The sequence below is a fragment of the Dryobates pubescens genome, chromosome 3, assembly GCF_014839835.1.
Source record: "Dryobates pubescens isolate bDryPub1 chromosome 3, bDryPub1.pri, whole genome shotgun sequence".
Taxonomy (NCBI): Eukaryota; Metazoa; Chordata; class Aves; order Piciformes; family Picidae; genus Dryobates; species Dryobates pubescens.
The window spans coordinates 31,087,058-31,102,712 of record NC_071614.1 but is presented as its reverse complement, the minus strand read 5'-3'; the positions used below and the strand labels follow the sequence as shown (position 1 = coordinate 31,102,712).

The 15,655-nt window shown below is 42.2% G+C and overlaps 1 protein-coding gene across 4 annotated transcripts in view; it reads right to left on the bottom strand.

The window, feature by feature from the left end:
• KLHL29 (kelch like family member 29) overlaps positions 1 to 15,655 on the bottom strand; it is a 413,696-nt gene that overhangs the window by 42,946 nt on the left and 355,095 nt on the right. For all 4 annotated transcript variants that reach the window (XM_054179897.1, XM_054179898.1, XM_054179899.1 and 1 more), the window contains one exon: positions 10,442 to 10,701. In XM_054179897.1, the coding sequence (XP_054035872.1) occupies positions 10,442 to 10,701 (260 nt within the window). The remainder of the gene's footprint in view (positions 1 to 10,441; positions 10,702 to 15,655) is intronic.

Below are 15,655 nucleotides of genomic sequence, written 5' to 3'. Positions count from 1 at the left end.
ATCGCAGTGTTTTTCACCAAGGCATTTGAAGAGTATGTACCACTGCAGCATCTCTACAAGACAGAAGAAGCTTTTATAAACCAATGGCTTTTCACACTAGTTCTTTTAAGCACAGTAGTCAAGGGTGAATTTCATTTAGCCTCACTGATTTAAGAATATTCAAGTGATTTAGGCAATCAGCAGCCTTTTTCTTTTGGATTCTCCTTTATGAAGGCTTCCCAGCTCTGTTAGCTATGATTGTACTAAATATCCTGTTACTATTATCCTTTTCATTTAAGACTTGAATAAGCACCATAAAGCATTTCAACCTCCTTACCACCTGTTATTTGCTCTCCATTCTCTCTTGTCTTTCCATTGTTCCTTATACTGCTAGGAAATATCTACTGCACCTAGTGATGTTACTGTTTTTTATTAAAACAGCAGAATACCTGCAGAGAGCACACTGCCAAATTCAGCAGACAACAACCTCAGGTCCCTGGAGTTGCAGTTTGAACCTGTAACTGAGGATGCCTCCTTCTCACTACTCAGCTGCAGGCACTGTCTGGACAAGTAGAAATATTTCTCAGGTCTCAGGTCTTTGCTATTCTACAACCTGCATCACAAGCCAGAATGAAGCAGAGAATATTAATGCCCCTCTGGCAGAAAATTAGGAGTTATCAACTCATAAACATGGGAGACCATGCCTCAGCTCCTTGAAAATAGACACCATTATGCAAACATCTAATGGATTTATTGCTTAAATTGCCAGGGAAGTTTTTGAACACCATCAAGACTGTTTTTTCAGGTGACATGAACCCCAGCATAGCTCTCATAGAAAGAAGAGAATTGCTTGATTTTTGCACCAGCAAAGGATCAAGTCCATAAACTCCTTCCTTGTTGAGAGAGAGGCTGCCAGGTACTTCACTGTGCCATGCATGGCCAAAGTGATTTTGTAAGAGCCAGGGTACTGCTACTACATGAGCAAAGGCTTTTAGGACTATCGTGATGGACACAGTGCAGTAGCAACTTTTGAGATAGTGTCTGGCCTGCTTCAAGGGACTTATTTCAGTGGTTTAACTGAAAGAAGGGTCTTCAATCAGCCTGAAATCACAAATATGTTTCATATGAAACAGGGAATGAAAAAATCTTAAAAGGTTTTATCTTCCCTTAATTACCTAAACAGATTCAGCTCTATTCAGACACCTAAATAGGTACATACAAGCAAATGTTTACTTGTCAGCTAGACATGTGTAAATTCATGTTATAATTAATAGAGATTTAGTCAACACACTTAACACAGTCCCCAGAGCAATCTGAGCTGAGAGGATTTATCACGCACCAGGGGAAGCAAAGGATATCAATGTCCCTTTCTGGTCTAAAACTGTGAGTCAACATGATGCTCCTGGGAAAGGGAGTGTGCTCCCCAGACCATGCCTCAGACCATGACACACTGAGGTGTCTACAGCCAGCTACCAATCCAAAGTGAAGGATGATTAATTCTCCCCTCTGGTGGAAATTTTCACCTCCATTTGCCCTGGATGGTGTGCTTGGAAGGTTGCAATCACACTATGAGGAAGTCTAAATACTATCCTTAGGTCAGCATTGACTGAAAGGAATGATCAAATGATCATTACCTTGAAGTAAATCCTTTCAAGACATTCCCTAATACTCTGTTCATGCACAAATGACTCCCATCTTGGTAGGCAGGTCAGAGCTTGAGCAAACTAGATTACAAAACAGTTGAATACTCTTTTTTTCCCCCCTGTTCCCAGCCAGCAGTTTGAGAGAGGACATTTACTTTATTTACTTTGCTAAACTATCAGTGCATTTCTTCTACTAATTATATAATTATTATGAAAGCTTGCTTGCAAGTGGGCTTTGTTCTGTTTCTTCTAAGTCTCAGTTAGAAAACACTCTTCAGTATCATATTAAAAGTAATCTTTTTATTCTTAAATCTCTAATCCAGAAAAATCCTCACAGGTATTCTCCTAAAGGACTCTCATTGTGCTCCTGCACAGACTTGGGCTACAACAGTACACAGTTAATTTTAAGAGGAAATATGTTTACTGCTACAGACTCAGATTTCCAGCTCCTTAAATGCTCTGAAGATTTTTAACATTTTTGAAGTAATGCCCAGAGAGGCTAAAATAATGTTTTCCTTATGCCTTAGAACTTATCTGTCTCTCTACTTTACTGTTCTTCCTACAAAGGACCTTTTGTGCTACTTGCCTAAGGAAACAGTCTTCAGCTAGAAATACAAACACAGAAGTTAGATTACCCACATTACGATAGGGTTTTGCTCCAACAAACTGCTGTTCCAGCTCTTTATGCATAATTCCAATAGAGTTTAAAGAAGTTTATGAAGTATGAGTGTATTTGATTCATTTGAGAGCTGTGAAGCAGATTTATGTCATCTCACATAAACCCTGGTTTTAGACTTGCCCCATGTCTTGCACTGGCCCAATCTGGGAGCTGCAGCAAGGACCTTCTTGGGTGGAGGAAGCCATCAGGGACAGATCTGAAGCAGAATCAGTTCTCCACTGCATAAGACTCCTCCAAATGAGAAGAGTGTAGCCTAATTAAAAAAGGCCACCCAAACCCCTCAGAATGGCAGATGTTAGCCTTTGATGCCTAGTCTGCTGCCATGTAATGAACCACCCTGTAGGCTGTGCCAACAGTGATGGCTGGGGATGTGGTGTAGTGGCCATGCAAGAAAGAGCACTGAAGTGGTGACATGAGCGGTTCCTTCTCCAGCCATCTCCAGCCCAGGCTTTGCCAGCAGCTTCCTCAGTCTGAGATTCAAAGTATTGCTATCTCCAAATTTCTAAGTGCAAGTTCAGCAGGGATCTGGCTGGTTGGCTGGTTTGGGGAAGCCAGATATCTTTGTGCACTGCTTTGCCATTCTCAGAAATACGCCTTTTCCAGATACATTTTCTAAGTGCTGCCCTACTTCTTGGTAATGAGGGTATTCACTTTGATAGATCTAACCCCTGGGTATTGCGAAAACATGCTGTGTTTCCAGTAACCTCCTGCACATTCCTACACCCAAGGTCGTATTCAAGCCCAGCCTAAGCTCGCTGGTGCACTCTGTATATTTATGAATCACACATATTGACTTCTTTCAATTGCAGTGCTGCCTTCAGATTAGACCAAAAGCTTGGCAGAATGTCAGCTGGTTGCCTTGTAATATCATGAGATAAACATGGGGCACAAAAGCTGGCTCACAGGCAGTGGGTTCAGCCAGTGGCTCAGTGGCTGGATGCCATGCGCATAAATCTTACACCTAGCAAGAAGGAAAGAGCAGCCCCTCTGTCATCCTGAAATAAGGTTTCGACGTGACATCTTTATGGCAGCACAGCTGACTAAACACTGTAATGTCATCAGTGCCGTGTAAAGTGAACTGCTGTCCTCTTCTCCAAACTGTTTGCAAAGCAGCATATGAGGAAGGTATGACTGGTGGTAATATGATGAGAGTTTTTAAAATAGGCAGGAAGATGTATCATTGATTCCCTCATACTTGCAATTTACCTGATACTAGGGCTTAAAAAACTTTCACTCACTATGCAATCTCTAGTTTGTTGGCTAAACTCTGTCAAATAAAACCCATAAGTTCTCCCAAAGGCTACTACATATGCACACAGATGCACCACAAAAGCAACACTGCTAACAACAAAATGGCTGAAGCTTCCAAGCTGCTTCATAGAATCACAGAATCACCAAGGTTGGAAGAGACCTCAAAGATCATCAAGTCCAACCTGTCACCACAGACCTCATGATTAAACCATGGCACCAAGTGCCACATCCAATCCCCTCTTGAACACCTCCAGGGATGGTGACTCCACCATCTCTCTGGGCAGCCCATTCCAATAGCTAACGACTCTCTCAGCGAAGAACTTTCTCCTCACCTCGAGCCTAAACTTCCCCTGGTGCAGCTTGAGCCTGTGTCCCCTTGTTCTGGTGCTGGTTGCCTGGGAGAAGAGACCAACCTCCTCCTGGCTACAACCACCCTTCAGGTAGTTGTAGACAGCAATAAGGTCTCCCCTGAGACTCCTCTTCCCCAGGAACAAGTAAACTCCTGATACATTTACCCCTACAATACACTGACACACAAATCTATATGAAATAATTCTCAAAAATGCTTCTTGCTTATGGTTTGAAACTGTAATTGTTTCTGGATTTTGTGTCTGGAGGTCAGTCCTGAGTGCTGGGGCCGCGTGCATAAGGCAGCACAAGGGAGGAGCTGCTTTCAGACATGTGTCCTGGTAAGGACATTGCTTCAGTAACAGCAGAGAAATATTTTGTGAAACACAGGAAAACGTGTTGGAAAGGTAAAAAATGAGGAGATCAAGAAGACTGGGAGACAAGTGAGCCCCTCAAAACAATTTAAACTTCTAAGAAATAATTCAGTACATTTTCAGTCAAGGGAATATCCCTTTAAAAATATTAAGAGTTTACTATGGAGGGAATTACAACATTACCTGCATCCTTTTTTCTTTCTATTTAATGCCATTTCTTCCTTCGATATATAGCTAAGGGCATGTTCCTGCAATGATTCTGTTCCTGCTGCTGCCTTTTCTTCTCTCCCTGTACAGGCTCTGAGTATGTCTGCAAAAGCCTCATTTAAATCAGAGCTCTTTGAGCAGCCTGTCCCTGGGAAATCACAGGGGTTACTGCTCATCCCTTGCCTTTTCCACTTTCAGAGAAATTGGAGCTTCTTGCACTTTCATTATGGCCTCTTTTTGAATTTGCTCTTCCCCACAAATGGATTTCAAAGCATTGGGGTAGTTTGGGCTTTTCAAAGACGACTAATTGAACCATAAGAGAATGTTGGTGCCTAATTCACTCAGGCTCCCTTGAAAGTTTCCTTTTCATATTTATTCTACCACTGCTTTCCTGAAGTGTAATGCCCTTAAGTACATTGATTCATCAATTAATTTCCTATTATGATGAACTTAAGTAATTTGTAGATGCTGGTATTTGGTATCAACTTCTGTATGTATCATTACCTCCTTGTCATGGCAGAACAGAGTTGGGATTGTGCCCGTTTCCCATCAGATTCTCCATTTCCTTGGGGCAAGCTGCTCTTCTGCATAACTTTGGACTCTTGAAAATGTGCCTGAGAAATTTTGCTACCATTTCAACAATCTAACTGGAGACCATGGATCTTCTGCCTGCTCTCACACCCTTACCAACCTCTTCTCCTCTGTAGGATCATGCCTTTGAACTGCCATTCTTTGTCACTGCCAAAAATACAGCTCACAGGCAATTGTATAATTTTGGACATAAATTCTCCTCTTCTCCCCGTTACCTTTCCTTACCCTCACTGACAGGTACAGGGCTTTCAGGTGGGGTCTGTGTTTTCCTAGGCTGATTTGCTAGTCTAAAATTCATTCCTGTGGTCCTTACTGTAGTTACATACCTTGTATCCTTCCAGGCAACTCTTCTCCTTGGGGCTTCAAACACTTGTAAACGTTTATCCCTCTTTAGCTGTCATTAGGCTAAGTCATGCATATTCACATCTTTTAATCTTTTTTATTCTCACATCAGTTCCTCCAGTCTTTTAATCATTTGTATTGCTCTTTTCTAAATTACCTTCAATTTGTCTACGCATCTCTGGTTCTCAGGCACCATGAAGATGCTGTTTAGACAAATCTGTCTCTGAGGACATAAGTTCATAGGTGGCTTGTTAATGCATTTATGGTGGAGACATTTTGTTTTGCTGATGGACACTGTGATTTTAAGTAGGGTTTGAAAGAAGAGAACATGATTATATCCTCATTGAGTGCAACGAAAGCTGACTGCCATTCAGCTAAGCCTGTCATCTGTCACTCATTGCTGCAGTACCTGCCTCTATTCCAGCGTTACTCCAGGCAACTTTGTTTGTCCTCTCCTTGCTTCTTGTGCCTCCTCAGGGTGAGAGGGAAGATTCATGCAGCTGGGAATCTTGCTTTCTCAGGCTTCTCGTTATTAATAAACATGTTCTTTTGTCAGAGAAAGCAGACACAACTTTGGACTCCGAGGAAATGCTGGAAAAGTTTCCAATGAGCTTTGGTATGTCTGTGCTTTGGGAAGCAGCAAACTGTTGCACAGCTCTTGCCACCTGTATGGTCAGTACAGGCAGACAATACAGCTGTTATCCACTGCATCTTCCCAACAGCCTATGTGGGGGGCATTACTTCCTTCCAGTTTATACTGTAAGAAATGGGGGCAAAAAAGAAGAAACACCCTGTTCAAGGCTATGCAGAAAGCTGGGGGATGAGCTCAGGTGAAGAGTACTTGGGGCTTGGCAGAAATCTTTGCTTGTTCAGATGGCTCAGACCCTGCTGGTTTCCAGACAGTAAAGCCTCCATTAAACAACACATTTTTTTGCATGAGTTCACCAGGATTGTAATAAGCTTATCAAGGAGACAACTGTTAGGAGAAATCCTACAGTCTTGTCCATCAGTCAGGAATTAAAACAGAGAGAAAAAAAACCCAGTAGGTTCATCTTTTTCAGATGTGTCAGCTGACTGCAGACCTTCCGCTCAGTGACAAGAAATCAAGACGACTCCTACAACCAGTGCTTTGCTCATGCTGGCACAGCAAATTACCTACCTAGTCCAGACCTCACATCACAGGTTGTTTCTTCTGGTTAAATTAATTTTAGGCAACTGTGCTACCAGTGGCACTAAAACATCTCCCTAAACATGACCATGATCTGGCATGCTGCTCCAATGCACTGGATGCAACTATTTGTACCAAATCTTATCTTAAGACATGTCATTATCTGGACCACCCTTCTGTCTTGCATAGACGGATCAGTAACCTACAGAGCACTGTTATTCTCTCTTTGTCATGAGGCTCAGATGCTGGTTTTAATAGCACCACAGAGCACTTTCATAAGCACTGTAAGACTCTGTATGAGTACAACTTGCAAAATTAAAAAGCTGGTCAGAACACAGCTTTTCATCTTGCCTTGCGAGCAAATCATGGCTCCTTCCCTGACAATGCCCTTCAGTATGTTGGGCAAAGAATTAACAAAAGCAGAAACAATTACATACTGGAAGAAGAGTGTTTAGAAAGGCAGAGAAGAGCAAACTTAAAATCCTTCCATGAGAATGGGAGGCTCCATTGGAAATCTCCTTCCCAGAGGCTCTCAGAAAGGGATTTGGATATGAGGACAGGCAATGATGGGTGACACGAGGAGCTGCAGTGTGGGGAACACAAGCACTGAGATTTACTGTCCCCAAGCATAGGCTCAAGCTCCAGAATGACACAAGCCATTAATACACAAGGAGTTTTGGAGGACTGCAGTTGCCCTGGGGGCAGAGGGTGCCCGTTTAGACAGACCTTCTACAAGGTCCTCTGTGACAATGTCTCTGCTGATTGAGCCTCTGCCAGGCTTGCCAAGGAAGATGGACGTACAGGTGACATGAAGAACGCAGACAAGTCCCTGTTCCTGTCAGACATTCACCTCTGGGAGAATCACCAATTTGGTGCTTCAAAGAAGCTGCCAAAGAGGCATTTTAATCACCTGGTATTGGTGCTATTGAAAATACAAATGTGATGATGGTCTGTCAGGCAAAGGGTGAGAGGAGATATGAAGTGAGTGTGGTTCCTGGAAATCTAGACCCTGAAAGATTTTACTACCAGAACTGCCTTAGGGAGACAACAATAAAACCAGACTGGTCACCTGAGGAGCACAGTAGAGCAGGAATGACGCCTGGTGCTGTTGCAGTTCATGGCTTACACCTCTCCTTTAACTCTCTCAACACATACCAGTAGCTGGGTGCAGAAGTAACAATCCTGTTGCTGCACTGGTGTCCTCCATGTGCTGGTTCTGCACCCCAAATTGTCTAAAGAGAGCTGATTGAATCCATCTAACAGAACTGTGAATAAAATCAAAATATCCATGCACAGTTCCTGCAAGGTCAGTCCCACATTGGGTATTGTCATGGTCATCTAGTTCCGTAAAGCTCTGAGCAATCTGTGTGTCTCACAGGAGCTTGGGCAGTTTCTGGCATGTTGGGCCTTGATGAACACCAACCAGAAATTTTCATTTATCATCTTTATCAGAAATAAGATTAGTTAGGTCTATCTCCCTTCCTATCCACCATCTGAGCTATTTGTCCCTGGGCTCTGAAAATGCAGAAGTCATTATTGTAAAGATGGTACTTTTCATGGCAAGTATGACTTCCTGCCTTTTAGAAAATAAGTGCCGATTTAACTAAGAGCTTTAAAATAGACCAAGCAGAGCACAAAAAATAAGTAAGAGCTACAATAAAAAGAAACTACCAGGATTTGGCATAAAAATAGTTATCTTGGTATCTTTAATCAAGGTCCTCATCTCTGGATAAATATAAATTAAGAATTAAAAGCCCTTGTAAAGTAATGCATGAAACCAAAGCACAAGGTAAATTTGGAGAAACAAATAAAACTGCATGTCAAGTAATGCATGAAACCAAAGCACAAGGTAAATTTGGAGAAACAAATAAAACTGCATGTCAAGTAATGCATGAAACCAAAGCACAAGGTAAATTTGGAGAAACAAATAAAACTGCATGTCAAGTAATGCATGAAACCAAAGCACAAGGTAAATTTGGAGAAACAAATAAAACTGCATGTCAAGTAATGCATGAAACCAAAGCACAAGGTAAATTTGGAGAAACAAATAAAACTGCCATTTTAAACTACAAAGGCGCTGCAAAAAAAAAAGGAAAAAAGGAAACCCAACCAATCACACCACAAAAGGAAAGAGGAGGAGATGGCTGTGGTGACAGCAGCAAGAGGGGGGCAAGAAAAACCACTACTTAAAAAAAATAAATTCATAACATCAACACAGCAGGGAGCAGAAGGAAATATTTAAACCAGCAATTTTGAAAGCATAACCTGGACCACCTGGTGAGTGACACCTTCTGTTTGCACCAGGCAAAGAGCCTCCTGCCGCAGGGCTCCTGTACTCTGGCCCCTGGGAATTATCCCTGAGGTTACATTAGGTTCAGAGCTGCACAGAGCTGACTGCTGGCATCAAGCTTCAGGAAGCAGGGAAACATACTGTAAACAGTGTGTTTTTCAAGGCTGGCATGGGTAAAAAGGGGCCTGTTCTGATAAAGCAATGGCACTGTGTAAATGTTTTAGGCAATAATAATATTGGGCAACACTAAATGGAATCACTGGCACATGGAGGAGCTGGTCAGAGAGAGAGGAGTGGGTACCCAGCACAGAATTGCCCTGGTGAGCTCCATCACCTGCTTGCACAGGGCAGGGTAAGTCTGGAGAGAAGTCCTGGGGGCTGCAGGCTGCTGGCAGGGACCAGGAGCTGAAGGCACAGAAGCAATGCAGGCAGTGCAGACAGCAAAGACTGGCCTAGCGTGGAGTGCCCCTCTGCCTTTAATGCCCTTATCCTCATCCAACAACCCAGTGAGGTTGAGAAACACTATTTCTCCCACTTTCTGGGTGAGGGACAGAGATGAAGCTGCTCCAAATCACATCATGTAACTAATATTCCGTTATGTGCTTGAATTCCCATTTAAACCAAGAAGATACAGCCTTTCATGATGCGGGGCAGCATCAACAATGTGTGGCTAAGTGTTTTGGAGCCCCATTTTGGTCCATAAGCAACACATTGTCCTCCTTAAGCTACCCAAAACTGTGACTGGGGATCAAGACGCTGACCTTGCCAGAACAGGCCAGCAACTTTGGCCTCCAAAGAAGTGGAAAGGGGGAAAACAACCTTCCCATTCTGGGATCTGTGGGGAGAACAGGCCTCTGAATGGAGAAATTTGGAGTTCAGACTACCACAAAAAGCTGACTTGCAAGAGCTGCACTGAAGGCAAGTGGCAGGTTTTTAAATATCAAGAGGGACATTCTCTAGTCCCAGGGCAAATCATCAGCCTCCAAACAGTCCCTGATTCTAGCTTGTATCTGGACACAGTACTGGGCGAAGTAATACACTCCATGTCTTTAGTCAAGAGCAGACTGCATAGCTCAGATGGTTGACAAAAAGCTATCTCTAATAAATACATCATATCCAAGGGGTGACTGAAGCAGTGACTAAAGATACAGGTCTTTTTTTTGTACTCATTCAATATGTGGTGTCAAAAAAATGAAGATTTTCTGACAGATTTTTATTTCCTACTATTACTAAAGCACATCCCCTTCTCAAAACAGCACCTCACACAACTCTAATCCTTCCCAATTTAACTCTGACCAAGCCTGCAGCCAACAACTCGAGGTTGTAGCTTTGTACCATGCATGCCACAAATGAGATTTTGATTCTAAATGATCAGATATGAGGATCAGATTTTGAAAATGCATACACTTTGTGCACAGCCTGCATTCCCTTTCTCTCTTGTTTTTTATCTGAGCTGCCCATCCCATCTCCTACGCACCCTCATGTTTAAAATTGCACGGGGATGGTTTCTATTTTAAAAGAGGCATTCATGGGAACAGAGCAGAGCGAGGATGCTGAGATTATTTTTACCTGAGCTCTGATTGCAGCGTCCTTCTTAATCCACTTTATCACTGTTTCATACACCAGCTCCTCTGCTTTGGTGTTCAGGCTGTCATTGGACATGTAGGAAATGAAGTCATCTTTTGATATATTAAGGATTTCTTCCTGGTTTGCCACCTCTGGGAAAATTTGCAGGGCGTATGCTTTGGCCATGTTGTATAGCTCAGTGCACTGCATGGCTTCAGCCATGGCTAATATTCCTAAGCAGTTGCTAGCAGTCAGCTGTTTTTCTAAAAGGAGCAAATGAAAAAAACAACAACACACAAAGCAAGTGAGAATTCTGATAAGCAAAATTCACATTTTTACCAAGATCATGAAAAAAATAACTGCCATGGACAAACCTCCAACCTTAATTAATTTCAGGGATTTAATTAGAAGCAGCAGCCTGGGTGCATCCTAAAGTAGATTGGGGTTTAAAGTACGAAAATCAAAGTCTGTCTAACAACTGAGCTGAGGATGGGAGAGAAATACACTTTGTGAGTTTGCTTTTTGTGTAAGCCTCCACAAGGCACTGGGGAAACCTACTGACATAATACTATCTGGGGCTTCCCGAGGGACAGGAACCCAGCCAAGAGACTGCTGCTATTTCTACCACTTACAATGTTGCTTTAAGAAACAGCAAAGATGTAAATGCCAGTGCAGACACTTAAGAATAAATGCAAACAGCGCTAAGGACGTTTCTGAGGATGCTGCAGTCGCTTTATGATAATTTTTGCCCTGTTCAGCTGCTAAGCTGCTTCAAATAAAAAAAAAAATCCTCCCCCTGCCTTTTTTTTTTTTCAAAGGAACTTTGTTGCTGCCGAATGTGATGACATCCTCTATGCAAAACACAGATTATACCAACGCCTTCTGTTAAATGTTGTGTAGTGGGTTTCAAAGAAAATCATGCACAGAGGAGACAGCATTATCTCCTACCCAGCAAACAGACGTAACAGCACAGTGTGTAGCTTTGTGCTAAAAGTGTGCTGCACTATACATTTGACTGTACTTTTTTCCTCTTCAGCTGTTCTGAAGAAAATCCCACCAATTTCAGACATTTATAAGAGGAATTCTCAGATTCTTCTCAGCTTTTGTTAATCAGGCCTCTACTAATAGGCAGAATACACTCTTTTAAGATATAGGACTAAGAGAAAAGGGAAAAAAAAACAAACCACCAAACACACAACAAACCAAAACCAAGACAGCACTAGGTCACAAAAGCATCAGTACCAGTGGCAGGCTTCTACCCTGTCTGAGGAGAAGTGTATCACATTTGGGCAGTGTTATATCCTCCTACACTATTTCAGAGCACTGGACAAGAACGTTCTATAGCCCCGTATCTCTTAAAACACCTCTCCAATCACCGTGCTTCTCCTGGAAATGCTTGGGGATTTTCCCCTACACCCATCTTCTGTCTTCACCAGGTTTAAAACCTGTACACTATGTAGATGTGGATTACATTAAAATGGGATTATGATCTACTTTTTCTAACTTCATGTGAGATACATGAGATTAGAGAGTTATTGTTGTTTGTCTTGTTGGTTTTTTTTGTTTGTACGTTCAAGTTTCGGTGCTGTGGGTTTTTGTTGTCGTCCCCCTCTTCTTCATTTTCCTTTGTAAATCCAGCAATCTTGAAACTAGGGTGTCTCATTTTGCTTCAACTGATTGGACAGACTCTAGGGAGTCCATTTCCTCAAGCAGATTGAAGCAGTGGCACTGTTTGGTGTCAGTAGATTTTGTTGCTCAAAGACTGCCCAGAGACATGCTGTGAACTGATAGCAGTGAAGCAAAAAGTTCCCTAAATTTCTTCTTTTCAAAACATCAACAAAAGCCAAGCCCAGAAATCTCTTCCAGGTTCCTTGGTTCTGTCTGTTGGCACAGTTTCATGTATACATATGGCTGGGGGTAAAATAATAATCTAACAGAGCCCAAAACTCTCATCATTTCTTGGCAGACTCTCAAGTCAAAGAAAAATCTGACACCACTCCACCTTATCCTCAACAAGGGTTATAATAAAGGTAATAATCAAGTCTGACTCATTAAGCAGCTGTTTACTAGCAGACAATGGGAAAGACTTGCAAGAATGTGTCTTTACTTTGAAAGCACTGGATCTGACTGTCAGGATTCCCATACCCTCCCCAGCTGAGCATGTTCCATGGGGCAGAAAAAGCACTGGTCATGATTGGTTTCTTTCCGTCTGGGCGAGGTTTTCTACCTCTAACAATGCTGGGTGACTGATGTAGCCTGATACACAGGTGTCCAAGCAGCTCCATGTTGTCTCTTTGAGCTTCACCGCCTCCTCTTCTGCATGAAACTGCCCAGGCTCAAATGACATTTGTCCCTGTCTGATTCAGCAGGTATTGTAAAGCCATTTAGAGAGGAGTTCCAGGGAGATGAAGACTGAGGGGACATTCAGGAGGCTAGTGTCACACTTCACTTTTGATGTGGTGAACACCACAGCAAGGTGGGCACAATGATGCTCTTTTAAGATGAGGGCTAGCATGTGACTAGAAGGATTCATTGCAGGTGAGTAAGACAGAGGTCAGGGCAACAACTGTAGGAGGTATGGAAAATACGTATTCATGAACAGAAAAAGCAATCTCTTCATTTCTCACCTCTGACTCAAGGGATTTGGGGGCAAGATTGATCTCTCCAGCTGTCTGAGGTGCAACTGAGCAATCAAACTAGTATCCCTGTACACTCATAAACAAACAGTTACAAGAAGCAATCTGGCAATATTTTGGATTAAACTGGTAATATTTTGGATAAGAACTTTGTGAAGAGCAGAACTGTGCCTTACCAATGTCTGTTCCTTTTCACTGACTACAAATGTAGTATACATTTAGGTATAGGTTTTTCTCACAGCTCCCTCTCATATTCTTTGCAAAATTTGTCTTTGTGCCCTTTGCCCAAGAGACTCTGTTTCATGAATCTGTTAACAGATTCCATCAAGTTCTTTTCACTTAATGAAGAATGCTTTTATTTTATCAGCATGAGGCTGAAGCACAAGCCCAGAATTTGTTCTCTCCTGTGATGTGGGTCCCTTCATCATGGACCCAAACTGTGATACTTATGAATCACCTGAAATCCAATTTGAGCCATGACTGTGATGATAGTGTAAAACCAGTTTGCAAACATTTTCCCAGTTATCATATGGCACCTACACGAACTTGTCAGCATCATTGCATCACTTGGCACAAAACTGTTGTCATTTCTCATGATCTAGACAAAAGCAGAGGAGACAGCATGTGGGGGAGATAGGGAACATGGCTATAATTAGCCCAGTAAAGCTGGCTAAGAAATCTCCTGTTGAAATGAAACCATTTTCTTTACACATTTGCAGCATGTTTCCACCAGAAAATGCAAGCAGATTCAGGGTGCCTCTACCCAGTTCTGCTGAGAGGCCCAGGATAGAGACAAGAGTTGCTTGGACATTCACAAGTTAGGATCCTGCTGGAGCTTCACAGCTAAGAAATGGATGACCTAAATTTCCCCTGAGATGGTGCTGTGCTGAACAGGCATATTAATTTGGGGCTTTTACTCCTTTGGGCCTCTTGGACTTCCCATCACTTCTCTCACTATTTAGACATGACTGCTGACAGGAAAGAATCTCTATTTATCCTGGTGAATCCTTCAGAAGCCCTGGAAAAACCCCTGAATTTTACTATATTTTTCCTTCATGGGGATGTAGCTGAGATGAAAGGAGAGAAAAACAGCCACAAAGATGAAAAAATGCCTCTCCCTTAACTTTTCAGATGGGAAATGCTCTACTATCTCTGTAGAGCAATCCAGCCACAGCTATAAATAAAAATAAGCAATTACACTCTGTGAATTCTCAAAATGAGAATACAAGATTCCAGCAAGTCCCCATACATCACTGAACTTATAACCAGCTGCACTATTTCGTACCATAACATGGTTCACTGATTTCAAATATTAACTATCGGAAAAAAGAAATTTCACATTGATTTAGTGAAATAAATGTATTTTGGTTTTGTGGCTGGATCTTTATAGAGATAGCACAACTTAAACGCGTCTCCTGGTCCTGGAAGGGCCATTAAGATCTAGTCACTTTAAGAGGTGACAAAGAGAAGCCGGGGGAAAGCAATAGCGGAGCCGGAGCCCTCACTCAGGCTGCACAACCAACTGAGAGGAATTGCAAAGCACAGATTCCACCTCCTCATTACCCATCCATTTGAGAGCAGACTTTTAAACAAGTGACATATAAGCAGCTGGAAAGAAAAGAAGAAAACAATACCACAAATTCTTTACTGATGCCTGTATTGTACCAGCCTAGTCACACCACTCATCTTGCCAGCAGCTCAGGTTAGCAGTGAAAATTAACACAGCAGTAAACTGGACTCATTTCAGTGTTTTCCTTTCTTTCTTTTTCCTTTTTAAAGGTTTGGTTGTGGGTGGTTTTTTGTGTGTGTGTGTTGTTCTTAATGAGTGCAACATTTTCTAAATTCTGTCTTCCACACTCTGCAGTTCTAGATAGAAGAAGAACCTATAATTCATGGGGCTGGAAGACATATTTGGGGTCCAGATAGAATAACATCTCCAATACTGAGTTGAGGGAGCCTCAATAGAAACCAGATGCTCAAAAAAATATACTAGGAACTTTGACATTGGAAATCACACTTTTTGTGTGGTAAAAATGTGTAAATTGTTACTGTCACATTACCCAATATTACAGCCATACCAGTGAATGAGTGGCATGTGATATAGGCAGGAATTTGAGCCAATATGTGTTTCATCTGAGCTCCAGTTTTGACTCCTCTTCTGCTATGACAGAAATAGGGCTGGATGGTTCCAGATCAGCCTAACTTAACAGAGCTGGTCACCTTGGACTGTTTTGAGACTGTCTATACTGGCAAATACACAGAAAATGCAAGGACTAGGATGACATGGTGCTCTGGACAAGAAGAATGGGCTTCTTATGTTGTTGTGAAAGCATGGACAGGGGCATGGATGATGATGTTGATCTGAACATCCTCACTGAGGCAAATGCTCTCTATGCACACAGGGCACACCAGTTACAAAGGGAGAACAGAGCAACTTCTCATTCTTATCCACTATTTGTGATGACATAGCCATCAGCCCATAATTCTGTGTGAAAGAACAAACCCAGTGAACATTAAACCTGCAGTAGCACAACCAGATCTTGTTCAGCACAACATAGGATGCATAAAAGATTTTCTCACG